This window comes from Pantherophis guttatus, chromosome 7 (genome assembly GCF_059756535.1).
Source record: "Pantherophis guttatus breed Tessera chromosome 7, ASM5975653v1, whole genome shotgun sequence".
In the NCBI taxonomy this organism is placed as follows: domain Eukaryota; kingdom Metazoa; phylum Chordata; class Lepidosauria; order Squamata; family Colubridae; genus Pantherophis; species Pantherophis guttatus.
In genome coordinates this window covers 80,142,146-80,170,141 of record NC_142069.1, presented here as the reverse complement: position 1 = coordinate 80,170,141, position 27,996 = coordinate 80,142,146, and the positions used below count along the sequence as shown (strand labels likewise).

At 41.0% G+C, this 27,996-nt stretch overlaps 1 protein-coding gene across 5 annotated transcripts in view; it reads left to right on the top strand.

The window, feature by feature from the left end:
• The window catches only part of PHF21B (PHD finger protein 21B), a 193,280-nt gene that overhangs the window by 116,234 nt on the left and 49,050 nt on the right, over positions 1-27,996 (top strand). Inside the window, exon 1 of one of the 5 annotated variants that reach the window (XM_060684142.2) lies at positions 21,146-21,338. The exons of the other annotated variants lie outside the window; for them this stretch is intronic. Within the exon in view, the coding sequence (XP_060540125.2) occupies positions 21,276-21,338 (63 nt within the window). The 5' untranslated portion in view covers positions 21,146-21,275. Of the gene's footprint in view, positions 1-21,145; positions 21,339-27,996 lie in introns of those variants that run through there. 5 annotated transcript variants of the gene reach the window in all.

Below are 27,996 nucleotides of genomic sequence, written 5' to 3'. Positions count from 1 at the left end.
CATAAGAATGCTATCATGGCATATAATTTCAAGTCAGTATCTCGTGTTGCTAATTTAATTTTTGAAAATTTATTTTATTGATGCAGCTTAATTGCCAATGGCTCAAAGGCCAATAAGAATAAGGGATGAGATTGCAACGTGGTCTTGTCACATTCCTCATGGTACATTTTGATGCTAAATTACCCTGTGTTCATGATCTTTATTTCTTGTTCTTTATAAATATTTTGTATCTATGTTAAAAAGTTAGAGCCACTATGTTAGAGTGTAAGCATGAAAGACCATTCCAAATTATCGAGATCTTTGTTCGCATCAAAACAAATATAATTGCCTTCTTCTGATTTGTTTAATAATTTTCAAAACAAATTGTTATTGTCTATTATGTAATCTCTTTGGGACAAATCCATCTGGTCAGTATGCATTAATTTGGTTAGAAAACCATTGATTCTCTTTGTAAGTAAAGGCTATAAAAATCTTGTAGTCTACAAGCCTATAAAAATCTTGTAGTCTACAATCGATAAGGAAATAGATTTGAACAATTCTAGACAAAAAGGCTTTCTTTGTATACTTCAAGGAAATAAAAGCTTCTCTCCACGACAAAAAGAGTTTTGATATTGTTGTCTGGGTTGGTTTAACCAACATTTCTTTAAAAGTTTTGCGTCCTCAACTTAAAACCAGAATTTCATTTCATTTCATTTATTGGATTTGTATACCGCCCTACTCCCGAAGGACTCAGGGCGATGAACAGCCACGAAATAAAACACATAAATACAAAATTTAAAAACAGAATAAAACCGAATTAAACAATTTGGCCAAGACAAATTAAAAACACCCAATAATTTTAAAAACAAATTAAAATTTACATTTTAGGGAAAAGATGTAGGCCAGGCCGGCTTGATGGAATAAAAAAGTCTTGAGAGTGCGACAGAAGGTGCGCAGATCTGGGATCCTCCGTATCTCCGGGGGGAGCTCATTCCAGATAGTAGGTGCCCCCACAGAGAAGGCTCTCCCCCTGGGGGCCGCCAGTTGACATTGTTTGGCCGACGGCACCCGGAGGAGCCCCTCTCTATGAGAACGTACCGGCCGGTGGGAGGCTATTGGTGGTAGCAGGCGGTCCCGTAAATAACCAGGTCCTAAGCCATGGAGCGCTCTAAAGGTGATAATCAAAACCTTGAAGCGCACCCGGAAGACCACCTAGAGCCAGAGCCCAAAATCTCCGTTGTTAAGTAAGACAGTTGTTAAGTGAGTTTTGCCCGTATTTATCACCTTTCTTGCCATGCTTGTTCAGTGAATCATTACACTGATTATGCTAGTAACATGATTGTTTACTAAATTATTACTATATTACTAAATTTACTAAATTACTAAATTTACTAAATTGGTTAATACCACTTTATACTGCCTTGGTAAGGCCGTATAACTGGAATACTGCATCCAGTTTTGGTCACCACGATGTAAAAAAGATGAGGAGACTCTAGAAAGAGTGCAGAGAAGAGCAACAAAGATGATTAGGGGACTGGAGGCTAAAACATATGAAGAACAGTTGCAGGAGCTGGGTATGTCCAGTTTAATGAAAAGAAGGACTAGGGGAGACATGATAGCAGTCTTCCAATATCTCAGGGGCTGTCACAGAGAGTCAAACTATTCTCCAAAGCACCTGAGGGCAGGACAAGAAGCAATGGATGGAAACTAATCAAGAAGAGAAGCAACCTAGAACTAAGGAGAAATTTCCTGACAGTGAGGACAATTAACCAGTGGAACAACTTGCCTTCAGAAGTTGTAAATGCTCCAACACTGGAAATTTTTAAGAAGATGTTGGACAACCATTTGTCTGAAGTGGTGTAGGGTTTCCTGCCTAAGCAGGGAGTTGGACTAGAAGACTCCAAGGTCCCTTCCAACTATTCTATTCTGTTCAGTTCTGTTCTATTCTATATCTGGCTTCGCCATTGACTTTGCTTATCAGAAGGTCACAAAAGATGATCACATAACCCCAGGATATTGCAACTGTCATAAATATGAACCAGTTGCCAAGTATCTGAATTTTAACCATGTGACCATGAGAATGCTGCAATGGACATTAAGTGTGAAAAATGGTTGCAAGTCACTTTTTTTCAGTGCCGTTGTAACTTTCAATGGTCATTAAATGAATGGTTGTAAATTAAGGACTACCTGTATACTGCAGGATGCTAAACTAGACAAAGGTTGGGTTTTTGCTTTTTAAGTTATTTCTTTGGTTTCATCTTCTGTTATGGTCTGTTAAGCATTTCCTGTTTTGGTCCATATATTTTGTAAATAGTATTCAGTCTCTTCTGGATCAGATGTCTATTTACTAAGCAATCTTGAATTGCTCCATCAGTCCCCTAACTGTAGAATACATCTAGAAAATAATAATAGTAATAGTGCTTTTATCATGGTCCTGTTACAATTGGTAAACCAGCAATTGTCTAACTCACTATTTTTTCAAAATATTTCTGTTTGCCAAAATTTAACGTTTAACCATTTTAGAAGGTTATTTACTTCGATTAAATCTCATAGATTAGAAATAGCTTTGTTTTTTTTTCTAAGTCCCAAATACCACCTGTTTCTCCAGAGTTTTCTTTCTTGAATGCCAGAGAGATAAACAAATGTTTTCATAAATGCTTTGTTGGAATCTCATTTTTATTTAGTAAATAAAAAGTCATCAGAGATTAAGTTCATTTGAAAGAGGTCTTTTAATTTCTGCCGGCAATTCAATATCCTCTTGTAATGTTAAAAGTCCGTAACGTCCCCACCTCTTCAGTCTAGAGCTTCTTCTATTTAATTTTTATAATAAATGGGTTATAATTTATATATGAAGGAGCTGCAACCTGGATAGAGCCTGGATAGCTCAGCAGACTAATGCATTGTAATTTAACTCCAGCTGTCTGCAATTAGTAAATTCGAATCTTGCCAGGCTCAAGGTTGACTCAGCCTTCCATTCTTTCTAAGGTAGGTAAACTGAGGACCCAGTTTGTGGGGGCAATAAGATGACTTTGTAAAAATATACAAAAGTATGAAGGCTATTGCTTAACGCATTGTAAGCCGCCCTGAGTCTCTGGAGAAGGGCGGCATATAAATCAAATTAAAAACAAAAACAAAAAAAAAACCCTCCATGTATCTAAAATTAATTGATAATGAGTTGGAAATCCGTCACATAACTATTCTTGAATAGGCTTTGTATGCCAAGGAATAGTAAGTATACTCTTTCTCTGCAGGATATAGTCCAAGACCTTTTGAGGAAATTTACCATAATTCCTTTTGATGAAGCAGGTTGATCATATTTCCAACAGTTGCCATGATCTGTCCATACCTACAAAAATAAAAATCATGCAAGCCATGGATATTGTCTATAAAATTTTCTGGAAGGGAAACTCGAATTCTGGTGAATTCTCCTGTCTCTTGATTCTGCCCCCCTCTCTCCAGAAACTGCCTTTCATTCTCTTTATGAGGAGCAACCATAATGAAGAAACAGCTTGGGTAATCTCACTTCTCTCTCTTTTATCCAGAGAGGATCATAGGAACTGGTCCTCTTCTTCCGTGTCTAATTCAGACTTTAAATTGCCAGAATGAAGCCATTTCTTGGCTTTGTCGTTTGGCCAAACATAAGTCATTAACAGTACATGAATGGTAGATCTAATCAGCAATTTATAAATGTCCACAAATGTGGATGTGCTCTTTTTTGCAGAGCTGTCTTCAATCTGCCATCTTCCCTCACTAACCTCCTTTGAAAATTGCTCATTAACTACTTCAAAGTAGTAAGACACCTTCAAAGTATCATTTTTGATAAATAAAAAGTGATTTTATGCCCATAATTTCTTCTCATTAAACCAAACCAGAACAAATTGTTTTATTAACAAAAGATATTTAACAACCTATTATAACATATATAAATGTTCAAAGTAATATAAGATAAAAAGAGCTTTAAAAACCAAATTTTAAAAGCTACAAGTATTAAGGCTGAATTCTACCTATACATTAATACTTTAAAAATAAATTGTTTAATATTGCCATTTCTTTATACTAAAAACCTAAGTTTTTCCCTATTATGTTTTTCCCAAAGATTTGAACATGTCCTAAGATTAAGATCATATACTAAATTATGATTGTATTATTTTTTTCTATGAAAGATAACATGCCTAGAGTAACTTGCAAAGTACCGTGTTTCCCCAAAAATAAGACCCTATCTTATATTTTTTTGAACCCTGAAATAAGCTTATTATCAGGGGATGTCTTATTTTGGGGGAAACAGGGTGTAAAGTTCAGAAGTACATTAAAAATACACACCATAAATAGGAAGGTTGTTTTAAATGTATATGAGAAAAAGATAGAGGAATCCAATTGTTTTGGCTGTAACTGAGTGAGTACATATAAAGTACAATAATAGGAGAATATCTTCAAGCATATCACATTCCAAGTCTTTTTAAAATAAATTATCTTAGTGACCTACTGAATTTAGCCAAAGTAAAACCATTACAAAGGAACATGATTTTAAAATGCTTTGAATTTGACTGAATTATACTTAATGATGGGTTATTCCTGGCAATGTTTTTTGTATAGAAATGGCTAAATGAATTGGTAAATACAGGGCCTCTGGAGTCACAACCGCAATAATTTGATGAACTATTAAATGCATTTGTCATTCAGCCACAAGGTTCAACCAATACACCGCCATTTGAGTGTAAAACCTGGAATTCATACTAAATTTTGTTCTCTTAACAATATCTTGTTTTAAAAACAAATAGCTAAATGAGTTATTCCATCTCTCAAAGAAGGAAATCCTAATCCTGCTATTTTTCCGATTACCCTCCTTATAATTAGAACTGCAGAAAAAACAATTGCTACCAACCTGCCTTGCATTGAGGACCTGTATACTGCACGAGTCAAAGAGGGCTGTGAAAATATCTACAGACTCCTCACATCCTGGACATAAACTGTTTCAACTCCTACCCTCAAAACTCAACACTGTCAAACTATTCACTAAGTCTGCACTACTATTAATCTTCTCATCGTTCCCACCACCCATCTCCTTCCACTTATGACTGTATGACTGTAACTTTGTTGCTTGTATCCTTACGATTTATATTGATAGTTTCGTGATTGCTTATTTTTACCCTATGACTATCATTAAGTGTTGTACCTTATGATTCTTGATGAACATATCTTTTATGTACACTGAGAGCATATGCACCAAGACAAATTCCTTGTGTGTCCAATCACACTTGGCCAATAAAAAATTCTATTGTATTCTATACTAGTGACTAGGTATATACATCCATGTAGTTTTCTTGGCAACTATACCAAATATGGTCACTGACTTCCAATGGGGTGGTTTTTTCAACTTTCCAATTTAGCCTACAGCCCTGAAAGAGCCTTGGTAGTACAGTGGTCTAAGGCACCCTGTTATTAAGCTGGTTATTAAGACCAGCTGCCTGCAATTACTGCAGGTTCGAATCTCGCCAAGGCTCAAGGTTGACTCAGCCTTCCATCCTTTCTAAGGTAGGTAAATTGAGGACCCAGTTGTGGGGGCAATAAGCTGACTTTGTATAAATATACAAAAGGATGAAGGCTATTGCTGAGCACATTGTAAGCCGCCCTGAGTCTCCGGAGAAGGGTGGCATATAAATCAAATTAAAAAAAAAAAATGACTGGTGATTTCCCATCCAGATGTTCGCCAGACTGATCCCACTTAGCTTTTTTGAGATTTAATCAAGGTCATCTACTTGCTGTCCGTTCCTGTGCTAAATAAAAATGTTGATACACATATTATAGCTTTTCTCTCGTGAATATCATGTTAGAAGTGGTCCCCGTAGCTTGCAGGAAGAGCTGTCCTTCTGTTTTTGTAAATTGTGGTTGCAGTTCTAGAACCTCATAGAAAAGAATATCTGTAACTCAAGGTTGAATGTGGAGTTCTTGGTGAGCTCTGAGCTTGGTGGTGTGCTTGAAGACATTTTATTAGATGTCTTCAAGTAGATGACATCATCAGTGCTAGTGAGTCTTGGGTTTGCTCCTTGTTTATACACAGTAGCTTGTCCTGCTAGGGTTGGTGAGGGTGGAATCTTCTCCTTGATAGTTCCATGATTATAATTTTCTGTTTGATTGTTTGGCTGGTGCCAATCTCTGTTTATCTGAGTGCTGCTGGAGAGAATGTGTCCTGGTCTTTTTATTTAATTCTTAGCGTTTTTTTTTTTTAAAATTGTACCTTCTGAATGGTGTGTAAATGTGGCTTATCTCTATCTTACATCTGTGGATGGCTGAAACACACTGCCATCAACGCTGTTCATTTCTGGTCAAGTTCAGCAGCACATTGAACTGCAAAGCTTAGATTAAAAGCTGAGGTGAGTTAAAACCCCAGAATGAGGTGACAGCACAAGCAGGACACTTTCTGGCGTTTTTTAGATTCAGTTCGAGTTGTAGTTAAAGTTTCCTCCAGATGTTTCAAACCAGATTAGATCCTGCAGCATTCTCTTCCAGTATCACTTGCCGAGATGGCCTTTAGGCTTTCCTGTCCCAGGAATCTGGACTCACTAGGTGCTGCTAAAGAAATTTAAGGGAGTATATTTGACCATATACACACACACACACAAAACTGGAGATATCTATCTATCTATCTATCTATCTATCTATCTATCTATCTATCTATCTATCTCCAGTTTTGTGTTTGTGTGTATATGGCCAAATATACTCCTTTAAATTTCTTTAGCAGCACCTATCTATCTACCTACCTACCTACCTATCCATCCATCCATCTACCTACTTACCTATCATCTATCTATCTACCTACCACCCTTATTTATCTGCCTGCCTGCCTGCCTGCCTGCCTGCCTGCCTGCCTGTCTGTCTGTCTACCTACCTACCTACCTACCTACCTACCTACCTACCTACCACCCTTATCTATCTATCCATCCATCCATCATCTATCTACCTACCACACTTATCTCTCTCTATCACCTACCTATCTACCTACCATCTATCTATCTACCTACCTACCACCCTTATCTATCTATTTGTCTGTCTGTCTGTCTCTCTCCCTCCAGTTTTGTGTTTGTGTGTATATGGTCAAATATACTCTTTTAAATTTCTTTAGCAGCACCTCCCTCCCTTACCTACCTACCCACCACATCCATCCATCCATCCATCCATCCATCCATCCATCCATCCATCCATCCATCTATCTATCTATCTATCTATCTATCTATCTATCTATCTATCGAGATGGTGGGGGCTGGATGGTGGGGAATCCTTCCATTCCCCACCATCCAGTCAGAGCTGAAGAAGCTTCTTGGATGAGAAGCGAAACGTCTTCAAAGAATAAAAAAAAAAGAAAAGTACAGCTGCCAATTGAAAAAAAGCACATTTGGGTCCTCTTCACCGTCCTCTCCCCCCCCACCCCCACCCACTTTTCTTGGTTGGTTCCAGGCTACGAGAGAGACCCCCAAAGCTGCAGCGGACTCAGCGGCAGAAGGCGGTGTGGTGTATGGGTGTGTGGGGAGGGAGGGAGGGAGGTCCCTTTCTCCGCAGCACTCCCGAGGCTCTGCGGCCAAAGCGCGCAAGGGAAAAGGGGAGCAGCCGACGCGCAGCCCGCTTTCCCAGCTGAGGGGGTGGGGGAGCCCTTCAGTCCAGCCCCCCCCATCCCAACCTGCTTTGCGAAACGCCCCTTCCCCCCATCCCAAAGCTTCTCTCTCTCCCCCCCCGCCCCACGGTCAGCCGGCGACCGGCCAGCGATGTGCGCAGGCGCTCGGACTTTTCTCCCCCCTGATAGCGCCACGCCGGGCGCCCCAAATGGGCATCTCCGAGCGGGAGGAACCCTTTGCAAGGGTCGGCGCGGGTCGGGCGCCGTGCGGGGCTGCAGCTGAGCGGAGGCGCGGCGCCTACGGAAGGGAGGTCTCCAGGCGCCCAAGCGGGGCTCGCCGCCGCGCGGTTCTTCTCACCTTTCTCGGTTGGGCGAGCCCGGATCTTCGCGGCCCCTCGACCCCGGCCCCGGTCGCCATGGTGACCACGCAGCCCCCCGGGCCGCCTGAGCTGTTGCAGCTGTTGCAACCCCCCGCCGAGCGCGCCCGCCACCTGCGGAGCGAGGCCGGAGCGGGCGCCCAGGTGAGCAGCCTTCAGGCCGCCCCAAAAGCGGCTGCTGCCTCCGTCTCCCCGGATGGCCGAAGGCGGCGTGGCCGGCTGACCGTCCGCCCCGAGCTTCGCCGTGGAGTCTCGGGAAACCTCTTCTGGAGCCCGGGTTCGCGCAAGAGCCCGGTCCGGTAAGGCGCTTTGCCGGCATAGGCAAATAAAGCGGGGGGGGGGGGTCGGGGGGACACACAAATCCTGCTGGGGAGTCAAAAATGAGAGGCTGTTTGGAACATCCCGTTTGCATGTTTGGTACGGCTTTGACTTACACCTGACTAGGTGGCTCAGTGGCTATGACACTGAGCTTGTCCGTCAGAAAGAAAGGTCGGCAGTTCGGCGGTTCGAATCCCCAGTACAGGTCTCCTAGGCAGGGGGTTGGACTAGATGACCTCCAAGGTCACTTCCAACTCTTTTGTTACTGGTTACTGTTATCCTCTGGTCCATCTGTCCAGGATCGGGGGTGTAATCCAGCAGGTTCTGGAGAACCGGTAGCGGAAATTTTGAGTTTGGAGAACAGGCAAAGACCACCTCTGGCTGGCCCCAGAGTGGGGTGGGAATGGAGAGTTTGCAGTATCCTTCCTCCCAGGAGTGGGGAGGGAATGGGGATTTTGCAGTATCCTTCTCCTAGAGTGAGGTGGGAATGGGGATTTTGCAGTATCCTTCCCCTAGAGTGGGGTGGGAATGGGGATTTTGCAGTATCCTTCTAGAGTAGGGTGGGAATGGGGATTTTGCAGTATCCTCCTAGAGTGGGGTGGGAATGGGGATTTTGCAGTATCCTTCCCCTAGAGTGGGGTGGTAATGGGGATTTTGCAGTATCCTTCTCCTAGAGTGGGGTGGTAATGGAGATTTTGCAGTATCCTTCCCCTGGAGTGGGGTGGGAATGGAGATTTTGCAGTATCCTTCTAGAGTGGGGTGGGAATGGGGATTTTGCAGTATCCTTCCCCTAGAGTGGGGTGGGAATGGGGATTTTGCAGTATCCTTCCCCTAGAGTGGGGTGGGAATGGGGATTTTGCAGTATCCTTCTAGAGTAGGGTGGGAATGGGGATTTTGCAGTATCCTCCTAGAGTGGGGTGGGAATGGGGTTTTTGCAGTATCCTTCCCCTAGAGTGGGGTGGTAATGGGGATTTTGCAGTATCCTTCTCCTAGAGTGGGGTGGTAATGGAGATTTTGCAGTATCCTTCCCCTGGAGTGGGGTGGGAATGGAGATTTTGCAGTATCCTTCTAGAGTGGGGTGGGAATGGGGATTATGCAGTATCCTTCCCCTAGAGTGGGGTGGGAATGGGGTTTTTGCAGTATCCTTCCCCTAGAGTGGGGTGGTAATGGGGATTTTGCAGTATCCTTCCCCTAGAGTGGGGTGGTAATGGGGATTTTGCAATATCCTTCCCCTAGAGTGGGGTGGGAATGGGGATTTTGCAATATCCTTCCCCTAGAGTGGGGTGGGAATGGGGATTTTGCAGTATCCTTCCCCTAGAGTGGGGTGGGAATGGGGATTTTGCAATATCCTTCCCCTAGAGTGGGGTGGGAATGGAGATTTTGCAGTATCCTTCCCCTGCCATGCCCACCAAGCCACACCATGCCCACCAAGCCACGCCCACAGAACCGGTAGTAAAAAAAATTGGATTTCACCACTCTCCAGGATGGTTTATGACAAGCGGCGTCGGCTTTCCAATCCAGAATCCAAAGATTGACAATTGCTGGGTTATCTTGCCCAGCTTGTTTCCCCCCTAAAAAAATCTGTTACTCTATATAAGGCAAGTCTGTAGAGATTCTCAGTCATCTTCTAGGTCATGGTTGTCCCAAAGGTGCTTTTTCAGGAGGCAATTGGACTTTCTTGTTTTTTTTTCTTTTGAAGACCTTTCGCTTCTCATCCAAGAAGCTTCTTCAGCTCTGGTACAGGATGATGGGGAAATGGAATGATTTATATTCCTTGCAGACAGCTGGTCATTTGCATCCTTTTAGAGGGTCCTTGAAGCCCTTGGAGATTTATCTGTGTCCTCAGGGTCACCTGAGTGTTGCTTCTGGTTCCTGTGCCTGCAATTTTTTTCCCTCTGGAAATCCATTCTTATTCCCACACCATTCCAAGGGTGTTCATCCTATATAAGACAAGTATAGTAAGAGCCTGTAGTACAGCGGACTAAGCACTGTTATTAACATCTGCTGCTTGCAATTACTGCAAGTTCAAATCTCACCGGGCTCAAGGTTGACTCAGCCTTCCATCCTTTCAAAGATAGGTAAAATGAGGTCCCAGATTGTGGGGGCAATAAGATGACTTTGTATAAATATACAAAAGTATGAAGGCTATTGCTTAACGCATTGTAAGCTGCCCTGAGTCTCCAGAGAAGGGCAGCATATAAATTAAAGCAAAAAAAAAAAAAAAAGTATTTATTAGGAAGAGCTTTCCAATGAGGCCGTTGACTAGTATGAATGGGAGAACTTTGGATGGGTTTCTTCTCCTGGTTTTAATATCGGCGTGTTGTTAGTGTGTGATTTAATGCAAGGACACATTTGAAAGCATTGATCCATTTTTACTTAGGGGCAACGGGAGCGGTCAAGGTGATGACCTCATTGAAGTCCCCTGACAACGTTGGATTTCAGTTGGAACTGGGGGTGATTCAGAATCACTGAGGAATCTGCAGTTTGATTTGGGGCCAAAGGCAGATGGAGGCTTGACACAGTTAGACAAGCCAAAACTGTCTTTAGTCATTGAAATGTTTAAGCCAAGTTTCTAGGGACAAATATAAGCTTTGATAAAGTTTCCCCATCGGGTGAGATGTTTGGTGATTAGAGTTTCTGGTGATTAGGGTTTCTTGTAGGTTCTTCTCTTTCCCCAAAATACTGTATGCAGCATGTCAAAATTATACAAAATGAAATAGATCCGTCGTTTGAACCCATGGCAGGCAATTGCAGTAATACATAAAAGGTTTTGGCAGTGGTTTGCTCTCCAAGCTTGTTTCAATTTAGTTTGTGAATGCTTTGAACATTCTAACCACTGCCAAAATTTAAAACCCGAGCTACAAGTATTTTCTATTATTTCAAACATAAATGTTTTTCATGTGCAAGCCTGGTTATGTTGGGGAAGTAGACAGACAGGTAGAATCCATGCCCTGTTTTCTATTGAAAGGACATAATCACCACCATCATCATCATCATTATCATAGAATAGGTAGAATTAGTGGGACATAATAGTAGAGTCAGTAGGTTTGACTTGCTGTTTTGCTTCTGTAAGAATTGCTTTGCTAAGAATTGGAATTGCCTCTGCCATTTGCTTCTACCGGTGACCTAACTTCTGTTATCTTGTTTTTCTGTACAACTCCGTGCCTGGTGGATATCTCAAGAAGCGGGGTATGTCATGGTTTGGCAGGGTTACATCGGGCAAATACTTGATTCTTGTTGAATGTATCTTGATTCTTGACAAATGTATCTTTTCTTTTATATCCACCGAGAGCATATGCACCAAGACAAATTCCTTGTGTGTCCAATCACGCTTGGGCAATAAAGAATTCTATTCTATTCTATTCTATTCTATTCTATTCTATTCTATTCTATTCTATTCTATTCTATTCTATTCTATTCTATTCTACTCTACTCTACTCTACTCTACTCTACTCTACTCTACCCTACCCTACCCTACCCTACCCTACCCTACCCTACCCTACTCTACTCTACTCTATTCCTCTGTTGCTAAGCGCTCACCCCCCTGTTCCTTGCTGCACAGCCAATACAGGGCTACAAGGAAGGCATGGGCCAGGGAGCCAGGGATCAAGATCACATGGAAGTGTTAATACCACTTTATAATGCCTTGGTAAGGCCACACTTGGAATGCTGCATCCAGTTTTGGTCGCCATGATGTAAAAAAGATGTGGAGACTCTAAAAAGAGTGCAGAGAAGAGCAAGGAAGATGATTAGGGGAAGACTGGGGGCTAAAACATACGAAGAACGGTTGCAGGAACTGGGCATGTCTAGTTTAATGAAGAGAAGAACTAGGGGAGACATGATAGCAGTGTTCCAATATCTCAGGGGCTGCCACAAAGAAGAAAGTGTCAAGCTATTCTCCAAAGCACCTGAGAGCAGGACAAGAAGCAATGGATGGAAACTAATCAAGGAGAGAAGCAACTTAGAACTAAGGAGAAATTTCCTGACAGAACAATTAATATGTGGAACAATTTACCTCCAGAAGTTGTGAATGCTCCAAAACTGAAAGTTTTTACGAAGATGTTGGATAACCATTTGTCTGAAGTAGTGTAGGGTTTCCTGCCTAAGCAGGGGGTTGGACTAGAAGACCTCCAAGGTCCCTTCCAACTCTGTTATTCTATTCTATTCTATTCTATTCTATTCTATTCTATTCTATTCTATTCTATTCTATTCTATTCTATTCTATTCTATTCTATTCTATTCTATTCTATTCTATTCTATTCTATTCTATTCCATGCTCGTCTGTCAATTATACAACTGTGCATCCTCCTTGCTCTATCTGAGAAATAAATTTACAGGATAGAGAATATGAATTCAGCTCTGTATAAATGCTAAAATATTTGAGGGGCCACAGATGTCAAAATATGAGAGAGCAAGGTTACAGTGGAATAGAATTGCTTTATTTGTTTTATTTGCCTTTAATAAGAATGTCAGGGTGATTCTTGAAGCAACTGCATTGATGATGATAAACTGAAGTCAATATGAAGTTATTTGCACTATATTACCATGATTTTGTAGTAGTTTTGTTAAATGGAATAAAAAATTAGGGTGGCATCCTGGCATTCTGCAATAAATCCACTTCAGTTGGCTGCAGGGAATGTCTGAGTAAGTATATTCAGGCTTACTTTGCAGAAATATATTCCTAGAGTATTGTGAAAACTGGCTTTCTCTCTTTTTCTTTTTTATCTACATAGATTTTTCTATTGTAAAAATCTTCCAGCATTTATTAGAGTTTGTGGAACCAAAGAACTAACAGTTGAATTCTGTTAGAAGCTGTAATCACAATATTACAGAATAATAGCAATAGCACTTAGACTTATATACCACTTCACATTGCTTTTACAGCCCTCTCTAAGCGGTTTACAGAGTCAGCATATTGCCCTCCCCTCCACACCAATAATTTGGGTCCTCATTTTACCCACCTTGGAAGGATGGAAGGCTGAGTCAACCTTGAGCCTGATGAGAATAACAGACTTTTTTTAAAAAAATTGATTTATATGCCGCCCTTCTCCGGAGACTCAGGGCGGCTTACAATGCGTTAAGCAATAGCTTTCATACTTTTGTATATTTATACAAAGTCAGCTTATTGCCCCCAGAAACTGGGTCCTCATTTAACCTACCTTAGAAAGGATGGAAGGCTGAGTCAACCTTGAGCCTGGTGAGATTCGAACTTACAGTAATTGCAGACAGCTGGTGTTAATCACAATGCTTTTAGTCTGTTGAGCTACCAGGCCCGGCTTGGAAGGTTTTTTAATCCAACCCTCTGCTCAAGCAGGAAAGCCTACATCATTTCAGATAAATGGTTGCCCAATCTCCTCTTAAAAAGCATCCACAATTTCTGGAGGCAAGTTGTTCCACTGATTAATTATTCTAACAGTCAGGAAATTTCTTCTTCATTTTAGGTTGGTTATTTCTTTAATTAGTTTCCACCCACTGATTTCTGTCCTGCCTTCTGGTGTTTTGGAGAATAGATTATTATAATACTGTAATACTACTACCCAATACTAGTATTATACTATTATGAGCCAAGGTGGTGCAGTGGTTAGAGTGCAGTACTGCAGGCTACTTTTGCTGATTGCCGGCTGCCTGCAATTTGGCAGTTCAAATCTCACCAGGCTCAAGGTTGACTCAGCCTTCCATCCTTCTGAGGTGGGTAAAATGAGGACCCAAATTGTTTGTTTCCTCCCAAAATGAAAGTTAATACTTAAGTTAATGAGGATCCAAATTGTTGGGGGCAATATGCTGACTCTGTAAACCGCTTAGAGAGGGCTGTAAAGCACTGTAAAGCAAATTTATTAATTCAATTTGTATTATTATTTATTAATTCAATTTGTATGCTGTCCCTCTTCAAAGACTCAGTCTTAAGTGCTATTGCTATTATAATACTATAGATAAATACTACTATTATAAATAATATTATTTATCTGTACTTCTAATAATGATCACTGCTTCTTCCCTTTCTGAGAAATCCCCCTATTTTTTTTAGTCTTAATGTCCATTAAAAACTGGACATAGTCAGAAGCCTTCTTCTCAAAAGAAGTAGTGTTTGAATTTAACCAACTTGGCTTCATTGCTATAAAGCTGAAACATATCCTAGAGTTGTGATGGTGAACCTATGGCATGTGTGCCGGAAATGGCACACAGAACCGTCACCCAGGTTCTGGCTCACCAGCCAGCTGGTTTTCATGCGCACAGGCATTCCGGAAACCGGAAGAGCAGCAGCCCATTGCACATGGGCGCTCCAGGAAGATGATCTTCCTGTTGCCAGGGCACGCATGCACGTCAGCCACCTGGTCTTCTGGTTTCTGGCGTGCATGCTTGCGTGAAAACCAGCAATGGCAAGAGCAACGAGCACGTGCAAAAAGATGTGGAGAGGGAATCCCGGCAGTCGTTTCCTAGGGAAGCAGAGCTGTCGGCCAGGACGGGCGGGCTGGGGCTTCCCTCCCTCCCTGCCCAAGCAGGCTTATTGTGTGGCCCCAGGCGGTTTAGAGCACCTGGCCGGCTCAGGCACCCCAGAAGAGCTGGCTGGTGCCCGCGTAGCTCCCCTCCACTTTTATGAAGAAGCGCAGCCGTTTCCCAGCTGGTGTGTTGTCTCTGGCATTCTTCCTGCTGCCCCAGAAGAGCAGCACTAGCGGCAGCTGCAGGGGGAAGGGCAGGAGCAACCGGCTGGCTCAGGCGCACGGGGCAGCAGGGTGGGAAGGAAGGGAAACCCTGGCCCACCCGTCCTCACCACCACCGCCCCCTCGCCCCCAGCAGCGGTGGCTGTCTCACTGTCGGTTCTGGTTGGGATGCTAGAGCAGCCAGGAGAAGGAGAAGCCGCCAGTGGGGAGGCGAGCTGCCCCAGGGTTGCACCAACCTTTGCCGTGAACGGAAAGGTTGGTGCAGGAGTCTTTCCAGGCCCAAAACAGAGGGCGGGGTGGCGGGGCATATGTGCAGGAGACACACGCATGTGTGGTGTGGGGCGCATGCGCGGGGAGCATGGGGTGTGTGTGTGCATGCGCAGGGCCCCCCACGCATTGCATTATGGGTGCCAGCACGCGTGTGCACTTTTAGCACACAACGACAAAAAGGTTAGCCATCACTGTCCTAGAGTTTGAGAATTGTGTGTGTGAAAGAATGTGTCTCCACAATTTCTCTGTGAAGAAAGAAAATTATCAAAGCTCCCAGCCCTCCCTATTGTGTGTTGAAAGAAACTGAAATTGTGTACCTGTTAACAGAAATTCATTTCCTAAACTTGTTATCTGTTCCTTCTCAAATCCAGTTTCTTTCATGAAGACTGACTTAACCCTTTTATTGTCAGGCCCACAGATAAATAAGTGTAAGCGTATGAAATTAATTGAGCTATTGCCCTTATGTGCCACTTTAGTTTCTTTCTTTTTTGTGTGCCTTCAATTAAGTTTCGATTCCTGGAGACTGCCTGGATCACCTGCTGTGGTTTTCTTGGCAAAAGTTTGGAAGTAGTTTGTCATTTTCTAGGTCTAGGAGAGAATGACTGGCTTTGTGTCTAAGGTGGACTAGAATTCACAGTCTTCTGGTTTCTAGCCTGGTGTCTTAACCAGAGGTGGGTTTCAGCAGGTTCTGACCAGTTCTGGAGAACCGGTAGCAGAAATTTTGAGTAGTTCGGAGAACCGGTAGTAAAAATTCTGACTGGCCCCACACCCATCTATTCTCTTCCTCCCGAGTCCCAGCTGATCGGGAGGAAATGGAGATTTTACAGTATCCTTCCCCTGCCACGCCCACCATGCCACACCCATCAAGCCACACCCACAGAACCGGTAGTAAAAATTTTTGAAACCCACCACTAGTCTTAACTACTGCACCAAACTGACTCTCTCACTCCAATTTATACTGCTATATCGTGCTTTACATACCCTTATTTTTGCAAATAAGATTTAAAAAGCAAAATGAAAAAAAAATCATATTCAACCTACTGTTTAATCCCAGTGATCAGTATGTTAACACTGTATTAAACAAGTCCCAGATTAGGGTTTTTTTAATACAGAGAAAAGGGTTTGAATAATATTTCTGCCACTACAAACTGCTGAAAAAGCCAAGTTTTAATGGTGCCACAGTTTTGGCACCACGGTGATCCCTGGGAGAAGCTGTTCCCGAGAAGAATAGAAATGATTGGAAACCGTGCTTCCAAGGCCAAGGTGATAGCATTGAGTGAAGAGATTCAGAGTAAGCCACTTCCACCCGATCTCATCAGATGGGCAATTGGGAGAAGTTGGTTTGAAAACGTCCCATTTCTGAACCATGAAAGGACTTTCGAAGTGCAAGCTAGCATCTTATATTATACCTGCTTCAAACTGGTAACCAGTACAGCTCTTGAAGCAGCGGTGTTCCATAGGCATATCATAAAATATCCATCACTATTCAAGCTGCTGCATTCTGGATCAGTTGTGACGGCTGAGTCACCTTCAAGATCAACCTCATGTAGAACATAGTGCAGCAGTCCAAATGAGTGAGCCAGTCTCTGATTTGGACTACTGCAATGTGCTCTGTGTGGGACTGGCCTTGAAGATAAGTCAGAGACTACAGCCTCCAGCTCGAAGAAAAGTCCTAACTGTTGTATCACATGGACTTGGGCAAAAATCTTTCTTGCCACAGTAAAAAATTTGAGTTGAGACTTTTTGAGGAGTTGAGACTTTTTGAGGAGTTGAGAATCAAGAAGGACTCTCAAGTTATGAATCAAGATTGAGAAATAAAGTTATGTTCATCAAAACCTACTACCAGTTCTTCTGGAAATTGGCTCCCGATGAATGACACTACTTAATTGAAGGAATGTTGAGATCTTTGAAGGGCATCTAATGATCTGGGCCCTCAAATTTTGTGGCTTCCCCTTCTGGAAAAGTTGAAAAAGCAGATTACCAAGATGTCCTTTTTCTGTAGGACATGTTATCAACACTTTGGGAAGAAGTGGTTTACTAATTTCAGTGCACTTGATATGCCCTAATTTATTTGTTGCCTCGATGAGAGATTCAGTACACTTTTAAACCTGTATAACAAGTGAAGAATACTTTTGTGATGTTTTCATTCCTCTACCTGCGTGTTCTGATTATACAATGCAAGTTACGTTATCTATTATCAATTCATTAAATTTATAGTAGTGAGAATTAACTATATCAGCTAACTTCAGCTGACTGCTAGTTCAGCAGATCAGTGGATCAAATCTCACCGGCTCAAGGTTGACTCAGCCTTCCATTCTTCTGAGGTGGGTAAAATGAGGACCCAGATTGTTGGGGGCAATATGCTATTTAGTATACTGTCTTTGGTGTAAGCCGCCCAGAGTCCTCGGAGAGTGAGCGGCATAGAAATATGAATAATAAAATAAATAAATAAAATAATAATAAATAAACTCCATAATTAAATTCAAAAGCTTGGGAATAAGAGCAGATTTTCAGATCAGAGGATATTAGAACAAGTGCATTGTCGAGAGTAGTACTCACATGCAAAAACGAGCGAGGTTTGATTCACATTGATTTATGTTTATATAGATTTATGTTGAAATCCATTATATTGATTTGTATATTCCAAAACCAGGCAGAGCTCAGTTTCAGCATTGCAGCCACCATCTTAACTGTTGTGACCATAACATGAGGATACTCAGGGGTGAAATCTACTTACCTTCCCTACCGGTTTGGAAGTGTGCGTTCTATGTGCATGCATCACATGCAATTTTGGACCCTCTGTGCATGCGCAAAGCCTTCTTTGGGTCAAAAACAGGTTACTTCCTGGTTAAAACTAGAAAGTAATGACATCCGAATGGGTGGGCAGAGCCTTACGCCGTCGCTGCTACCGGTTTGCCCAAACCAGTGTGAACCGGTAGCATTTCACCTCTGAGGATACCTCTACACCTGCAGTTGCCCCTTATTAACTCGAGTGTACCTTCAAAGATTTTAAAGCTAGAAATGTTGTCTGGGGAATTCTGGGAGTTGAAGTCCACTCATCTTAATGTTATCAAGACTGAGAAACGCTGTTTTAAAAACCGCAATGTTTAAAGCAACTCACCACAAGGGATATTCTTGGAAAGAAACATTAATTTTCCGGTCTGGGATTTCATTTTCATCTTTCACAAATGCTTCAGAATCTTGGCTGGATCACTGCAATCGCAGATCCTTTGGATTCCTAGGAACAAAGTATTTATTATAAGGCATAATAAGGTGTCAGATTGATAATTGATGAAATCTTCTAAAAGGATCAGTTGAAATGGAGAAGTTAGAGAGGCCACACAGTTCAGAAGAAAAGATGGTAATTAAAGATGCCTTTTAAAAAAAATCAGTTCATGAACCCCTTCAGTGTTTTAACAATTTCCCCCAAATTTGATGGGAATTCTTTTTTAAAAAAACAAAAATCCTATGAAACGAAATGAGAATAGGGTGAAAAACTGCAGAAGAAATGGTTCACCCGTCTGCCATATTTTAATTCCTTACGTCATCCTTTCTCATGGTTTCACTCTTTGAATTGGATTCAGAAATGGCAGAAGGGGAAGGAAGGCCCAAAGCCTTCATCTTTTCACTCTCAGATGTGAATTCTTGGATTTCCTATCAATTTAAAAATCGCAAGTAAGAAATTAAGAGTTTCCTTGTGATATTCCAAAATGAGTGTCAGTTTACAAGGCCTGCCAGGTTCTATCCGGTTAACTAGTTATTCCTGATGCACATTCCGGATGAGAAGCTATTTCAACAGCGCATAATAAACTCTCTTCTAATTGAAAGAAATATATACTTGTGAAAATAATCCAAGAATTCTAGAGATGATTCCTACATAGCTGCTCACTTCTGGAAATGCACGGACAATCCTCCAAACAAACAGATGGGTTTTCTCAGAAAAATGCTTCCGAAATGAATTGTTCGATATTGAACAGCTCTGAAGTTTTAGTTATTTTTTTTCTTTAAGCACAGTTGTGTCAGTTGGTTTGTGCAAACAAAGTTACTGATATGCATAGGAAATTCAAAATACTTCAACCTGGCCAGTGTCAATACGTTGTTGTACTGTTTAGTTTGTCCCAGACATCCACATTTTAATATTCCAAGAGCAAAACTCTCCAAGCAGAGGGAGAGATTTAAAATAATGGAATGGAAATAATACGGCTGTTGAAATGGAAAGATCACACAACTCATTCCGTAAGAACAAACAAAGGAAAGTAGTTGGCAGAGTTAAGGAATTTAATCTGCTTAATAGGTAGCCGTACACCATTGTTGATTCTGTATCATAAATCCTTGTATTAAAGTAAAAAGTAAGCACTTGTCAATCTCAACCCCGCTACATCAAGCCAGCATTCCACTTAATAGAGTTGCTAAGGAGGCAGAGTCCAGATTCCACGGTTGCTAAGAAAAACCTACACCAGGGCGGGAGTTTGCTTTGGTATCATCACAGCTGAATTGAAACAGAGGTGTTTGGCCTTGAAAGCTTTCCAAAAAGCCACAGCAATCTTGAAAACACTGGGCAGATCGAAACAACTGATTTTAAATTCGTTCTCATTCTAAATACTTTGCACATACTCCTGTTGCTCCAGCCGCATGCCTGACAGAATAGATGGACTCCTTATCTGGTAAAGATAATTTGGTTGTTTGCAGCATTTCTCAACCTTTCTATCCTAGAGAGACCGTTGAAATAATTTTGAGGTTTCGGGGAATCCCTGAGTAAAAATTATTACATCTACAGCCAGGGCCGGATTTTCCTATAGGCTAACTAGGCTTCAGCCTAGGGCCTCAAGATCAAGAGGGGCCTACATTCCCTACATTCAAATTGTTAGCAAAATTAAAATTACACTTTCACTATAGGTGAAAGGGCCTCATAAGTGGAATAGCCTAGGGCCTCTTTTCATCTAAATCCGGCCCTGTCTACAGCTAGCACCGCACACAGCATGGAAAATAATGTTAATTAGTTTATTTTTCAGTCACAATCTCTCGCAGAAATCCAGGTGACTGCTGATGTAAACCTAGGTTCAGCAAAACCCTGGTTGAGAAAGACTGGATTAGAAAGAGGTTTGTTCATTATATTAGTTTGGAGTGTTCCTGTCCTCCCCTCCCCTCCCCTCCTCTCCCCTCCTCTCCTCTCCTCTCCTCCCCTCCCCTCCCCTCTCTTCCTCCCCTCCCCTCCCCTTGCCCACCTCTCCTCTCTTCTCCCCCCTCCTCACTTCCTCCCCTCCCCCCTCTTCCTCTCCTCTCTTCCCCTCTCCCTCTCCTCTCCTCTTCCTCCTCTAATCTCCTCCCCTCTCCTTTCCTCTCCCTCTCTCTGTCTCTCCCCTCCCCTCCCTTCGCTCCAAACTAAATTCTTGGAAAAAATCATGTTCACTGAGAGCGTAGAGAACATTCTTAAGGATCTTTATATGGTTTATGAGGTCTATAGTGTTATCTCAAAAAATATCTCCTAGCCTGATCCTCATCTCCAGGTAGTATATCGTGCTAGAAATGTCTGAAATAGAATATATTCGGTATACACAGTATAAGCATTTTATTCCTGCTTATTTTCTACTGCATGCAATACATATACACAGTTATTTCAGAACTGGGCAGTGCATAAATCAAATAAATTAAATAAATTCCATTAAAATGCTCAGGTTTGCTTTTTCAGTCTGCTATTCTAGGCACTGTGCCATACTTTTTTTTGTACTAGGGTTTCTAGATCAAAAAACTTGGCGTTTAATTCCACGTCTATCAGGATGCTTATAGAAGTCATAATTCTGCTGACGAAAGGAGAACATTTCACATGAGTGTGTGAAGCTTGATGAGGTATGCATGACTTTCAATGTATACAAAACAGTCATGAATGGGAGAAAATTATGTTGTCTGTGAGTATCATCTCATTTATTTATTTATTCATTCATTCATTCATTTGTTCATTTGTTTGCTGACTGATCGGTGCATAAGATCACCCTGGGCGATTTATGTAACACAACTTTGGAACATGAGATCAACAGAGGAACAATAATAATAGCCACAATTGAAGGAATGAACGCACCTGACCAAGGAAAGAGTACATTTTTTAGAGCCTTACAGAAGGACACTAGAAAGGTAGTTAATAGTTTTGCCTTACAAATATTCAAACTAAGCCCCAAAAATAAATAAATAAGCAATTAGAGTTTATGGGGAACTCTGCCAAAATTAAGCAATAGCTGCTATTTCTATTTTTTTTTTTAATCTAAAAACTGCGTTTGATTCTAGCACTGTAAGCAATATTTCAGTTGTCTTTCATGAAAAGCTTTGGATCAAGGTTTTGGATCAAGGTTTTTAATGAACAGCACAGAAAATTTATATCATGCCTGAAGAGATTTAAGTAGCACATTGTATTTGTTTTGTTTGTTTCTTTTTAAATAGAAGTTCGATCATCACTGGCAGATGTGGCAAATTATTTTAAAACCCTTACCTTGTTTTTAAGAACATGTCTGTCGGATTTGTTTTTGGAATAGGGTCAAGTAACACCTTCTTTAAGACAAGCAAACGAAATAAAATCCACAATTGACTAAGCTTACCTCAAAGGTGTTTTAGAGTAGAATGTAATATTCATCGAGTGTTTTGCAAAAAAAAAAAAAAAAAACGTGTACTGGAAATGTGGGTTTCTACATAAAAGATGGTTTTTCTTCCTTTCTTTTCTCAGCTTTTCCACCATGTATATAAAAATAGCGGGTACAGTGTTTATCAGGAAGAAAGCTTTGAGTTCATGTTCCTTAAGTTTTTAAGAGCAAATTCAAGGTTGCCTTGCAACGTCCTTTGTAAATAAATGCACTCACACACACATGGCACCCTGCAATTACTTTTCTGAATGTCCATTCAAGTTAAGAATTTTCATCTTCGCAGTTGCTATAGCAATCTGTTCTTCTCTTTCTACTACATTAAAAATCCATTCAGTTGCCAATATTGAGCGTGGAACGGGGGGGGGGGAATTCTTTAAAATAGCTTTAGCGTCTTATATGCAACAGAAAACAGAGCTGGCTTTTATGTTAGGAGAGGTGGGTGTCTGCAATAACAGCAAACTTTTACTGCAAAAAAAGGTTATCTAAAAATACTACAGACAAAAAAAAATGTTTAATAAACCAACTCAGAGGAAAGTTTTGCAAATATATTTCATGTAACTTTACGAAATTAGGAATTAATGGGTCAAGTAACATTTTAATTTAATTTAATTTAATTTTAATTTTAATTAATTAAATTTATATGCCGCCCCTCTCCGAAGACTCAGGGCGGCTACATTTTAGGAGTGAAAGAGGCAAGTCCTGTCTTATGTAACTTATGTAACTTTATTCAGGGGCCTGAAGGTTTTTTAGCTAGCTTTTGCTTAATTTTGAGAAGGATGGAAATGTATTTATTTAGAGATGCAATGGATAATTTTTTTTCCTATTGTAAACTCTGCATTTAACGCTGATTTCTCAAATTTTGATTGAACTATTTGGAAGTCTTAAGATAATTTTGTCTTGCTCTGGGAACCTGCTTTTCATATATCAGGTTGTAGCAATAATACATATTTAACTGATATCTTTCTCTGTTTATCTTGGTTAAGTATTATTTTGTTGAAAGGCTCATAGTGTGTGTGTGGAATTACAGTATTCTGCAAATAATTTCTCTTTAAAAATGTACAGACCTTCTTCAATTAACTGGCATTTGCTATTGTAGAGCTTCAGTCTGTAAAAGTTGTCATTATTGAATATCCTTATTATGTTATCAGCAGGGGTGGATTGCTGGAGGTTCGCAGGGATTTGGGAGAATCTCTAGCTAAGATTCTGTGCAGTTTGGAGAACCGCCAAATCCCACTCCTGGCTGGCCCCGCCCACCCTTCCTTGCCCCTCCCAGGAGTCCCCTTGTGGCCTGTTTTGGATGCAGGTAAGTGCAGGGTGCGCACGGAGGCTTGGGGAGGGCGAAAAACGGGCCTACCGGAAGTTCAGGAGGGCCAGAAACAGGCCCGTTTCTGGCCTCCGGAGCCTGCGAAGGCTGTTTTTTGCCCTCCCTGAGGCTCAAAGAAAGCCTTTGGAGCCCGGGGAGGGCAAAAATGCCCTCCTCCTGCCGTGGTGCAGGAGGCCAACTAGGCCATGCCCACGCAGCAACCAGGCAGGGAACCCCTTGCTAAAGTTTTTGAAGCCCACCCCTGGTTATTAGGCTGTTGAATAAGTGATATTGCCAGTTTTGGATGAGTGAGGATTAATGCTGTTCTTTTTCACTTCCGATTGTCATTATTATTTTATAAAATAGTTTTGGTGTCCATTCTGGATTTTTTTTTTTTTAATATTGCTTTATACAAACTCTCATCTGAGGCTGTTGTGAGCATACAAATAGAAGAGTGACATAATCATATACAGCATTTTCCTCCGAAGTACAGAACGGTATTGTAGGGGCTTGCCGGAGGGTGGGTGGGTGGGGGGCAGTGCATGGTGTCTGCACCATACAACAGATTTGAGTTTAGCGTTTGACTCTTACAGTCCTTTTTTTTATTAAAAAGCTTAACATCATAAATGTAGTAATAAGAAACTAATTTATCTCGACAAAAGTGCTACTATAAACTATTCTGCAGTTATAAAATAACCTTTTAAAATTATTGTTTCTGCTGGTATCCATAAATTCATGCAAAGCACTTAAAGGTCAGGCATTGTCAGAAAAAATGTCTTTTTCGATTGTTAATTAAAGGTTCATAAGAACAAGCACTGGGTTTACTCTCTCTTAACAAAAGGAAAAAAGCAGGAAAAAAGATGCCTTATTCCCAGAAACAGAAGGCAAAATCAGAACAGGAAACCAGGAAAAGAATGCCATTGCAGTTGGATGGAGAAATAACCTGCATCATTCAAATCTGGCTGGGTGAAAGCTTAGACAGGTGCTGGTAGAAATGCAAGTAATCCTCAATTTATGACCGGCCACTTAGCAACAGTTCAGAGTTACTTAGTTTACGCCCCCAAAAGATACTTCAAACCAGTGGTGGGTTGCTCCCGGTTCTGTCCGGTTCTTGAGAACCGGTAATAAAAGTGGCAGGAGGCTCTGCCCACCCGGCCTGACGTCATATTTGGTGATCTAAGCAGAAGTATGAGTGTGAGCAAAGCAAGCGCGCATGCGCGCTCCCATTGTGAACCAGTAGTAAAGGTAAGTAGAACCCACTCCTGCTTCAGACCTGGATTTGAAGGTCTGATCTACACACACACACACACACACACACACACACACACACACACACACACACACACACACACTGTGATCATGTGCTTGGATCTTGAGTGCTCAACAATTGGCCAGCATTTATGACCATTTTCAGGGTCTTGTGATCACATGAACATGATTTATGACATTTTTTTTTTTGTCGGAAAGGGTGTTTACTTCCTGTGTCCGGCAAAAGACGCTCACGTGCAGATGATGGGTTCGCTTAAGAGCCACAGCGATTGCTTAACCACCGTGGCATTTATGACTGCCACATTCACAACAACCACGAAATAGGTTGTAAATCGGTCATGGTCATGTGATAATCTGCTTAATGACCAGCATGATTTATGACCTTAATTCTAGGCTCAATTGTTGTTGTAATTCAAGAACTACCTGTATAGTGAATGAGTGTTACTCCCAGTTTATTTATGAGCCTGTTCTCATAAAAAATACAAAATAAGGACAGATACTAGGCCATTCTGCTTAGACTGAGCTGGGAATTCACAAAGAAATTCAGTTTTACCACAGCTTTGATGGTCTAAGCCCCTGTGTCCTTCAGTGCTCTTATCTTCTGTCCTTGTCAACTTCCATCTGAGCAGATATGACATAAAGCTCCTTAAATTCTTGCTAATATGTAAGCTAGAAACTTGCTTTTTTGCTCTTCATTTAGATGTTAAGCCAAATATATTGAGAGTTTTTATTGGTAGAATTAGCGGTAGCCAAATTTCTGTGTGAAGCTTTCCAGAAATAATCACAATGCTACAAGGAATAGAAAAATTGGAAGGGGTTATCTTGATTCTAGCAAGATGTTGGGCTGAACTTAGTTTGATAAGGCAGAAACCATGCCCGAAGGGAAATTTTTAATAGCAGAGCTAGTCCTCATTGTCCATTGCATAGAAAAGTAGTATTTTGAACTGGTTACACACAGTTTATCTTTCACCTGGATAAGGCAGACGGAATTCCTGTATCCAAAATCTGTACTACTTGACACACTTGGAATACATTCAAGATTAGCCCTGTGCATAATGCATTACAGCAAGGGTGTCAAACTCGATTTCATTGAGGGCCATATCAGGGTTGTGTTTGGCCTCGGAGAGCCAGGTAGTGGTAGTGGCTGGAATGGGCGTGGCCAGAGTGGGCGTGGCCAGGGTGGGCATTTGACAGAGGCTCAAGATGCATTTTTCCCCCCTTCTCTTCTTTCCTTCCATAGTTCTTTACTATAACCATTTTCCTATGTCTTCTACCAGATATTACTGGCAAAGATTTATTACTTATCCTTCATACTCCATTAAACTTTTTATTTCTAAATTTACACCCCATTGTTTAATAGTAAATTGCTTTTCCAGGCAGAAAAGCTGTTCATACTATTGTATTTTTTTTATTCAGCTAATAATAAAAATACGATAGCATGAATAACATGATAAAACAAGATCTAACAGCAGAGGTAAATTTCCAGGATAGTAAATAGAAATGGCTGCCAATTATAGATTGTTGATTGTAGATTAAATGGACCTACACAGTATGTAAAATCTGGTGATGAAAAATAGAACTAGCCTTCACATTGAGATTTTAAAAAGTAGGATGGGTGTTATAGTTGTGCACAACTCCATATATGCTTTGCTTTATCTCACATGAGTCTTAAAGTTGAAGTGCCACCTTACCTATGAAGGCCAGCCAGGTGACTTTGGGCCAATCACTCCCCCTTTCCCCCTCAAATATTGGAACCACACTATCGTGTCATCCCTAGTCCTTTTCACCAGACAAGCCATTCTCAATTCCTGCAATTGTTCTTCATAGGTTTTAGTCTCCAGGTTCTTAATCATCTTTGTCGCTCTTCTCTGCACTCTTTCCAAAGTCTCAACCTCTTCTTTTATTATGTGGTGACCAAAACTCGATATTGTATTCCAGGTATGGTCTTACTAAGGTTATAGAAGGTGGTACTTCTTGATTCTATCCTTCTGTTTATGGAACAAGGATTGCATTGGCTTTTTTGGTGGCGGCTGCACACTTCTGGGTCATATTCCTTCCAGTGGGAGGAATGATACAATGGAAGGGGTTGACCAAGTAACAACAGATCCTACCTCTCCCATTCTACCCCTATCCTCCCTACATGTCCTTGGTTTTTAATTCTAGCTTTTCATTTATTTATGTTTTAATGTATACATATACTTTGACTGTAAGCTGCCCAGAGCTACCTTATGGTAAAATGGGCAGCCAATAAATTTTATAAATAAAGTTAAATAAATAAGTAAGTAAGTAAGTAAGTAAGTGATTTTCCACTAGGACTCCAAGATCCCTCTCACCGTTACTGCTATATTGAGCCAGGTACCACCTAATCTGTACTTGTACATTTGGTTTTTCTTGTCTAAGTGTAAAATCTTACTTTTCTCTACATTAAATTTCTCTACATTAAATGGAGCACTATCTTTCTCACCCTCCACCTGAAATGGTAGCAATTCCCATGATGAGGAGGGTCTGAAGAGTGCTTTCATTCCCCTTTTTAGTCATGCTGAGAGCTACATCGTAAATAGTCAGTTTTTTTGCCCTTGTGAGCTGCGTTGAGATCATCTGCATATGCTTAACTCATTCCAGCTGAAATCAATAGTATTTAAAATGTTTGGCTGGATGGAAATCATAAATAAATGAGCAATATACATTGGGATTTTTCATATTATTATGTTATCTCCTGGTTATTACTCACCTGGGTTTTTTCTACCATCCTCAGCGGACTGATAAATAAAATAAACATTTTTTAAAAAATAATAATAATCAACACGTACAATTTTAAGATGGCTGTGTGCAGAATCCGCTGGACAGCTCATCAGCAAAATCCAGATAGAAGTCACGTATTAGAAAGGCATACAGAAAATAATAGAAATAAACATCAGAGATGATCTGAGGGTATTTTTTTAATACCCTCCCTTGTTGAATATTAAACAGCCAAGTTTTAATATTAAGAGGCTGGTAAACTTTAAGTACATATTGTTTAGCACTAAAAATTTAATAAGTGAAGAATACCATAATTTGCCTCCATTCTCCTCAGAGGTAATAGCAGACTTCTTAAGGGAAATAAATTGATGGCATTTTCTGAGGATGTAGGTGACAGAACTAATGATAACTTCATTGGAAAACATCCTTTCCTGCACCTCGGGTACCAAGAGAAATGAATTTAGCTACACAAAGAAACTGTTTGGCTGAGTTGTTCTTTTTCTCTTTTTATTTTTAAAAATTCTCGGCACTTTTTGTTTTTCTTAAGTATTTTTCTGTTCTCTGGAACTCATTAGCTGATGAAATAAACTGGTTTATTGGGGGAAAGAAAAGTGGGACTAAGAAGGAAAGGCGATTGAGAAGGAAATGGTGGTGTTTTTTTTGGAAATATTTCTTCACTCTGATTTTAGCTTCTCAATATTGGTTGTTTATCTGATTGGATCAGTGGTGAAATTCAATTTTTTTAAAAATACCGGTTCTGTGGGCGTGGCTTGGTGGGCATGGTGTGGCTTGGTGAGTGTGGCAGGGGAAGGATACTGCAAAATCCCCATTCCCTCCCCACTCCTGG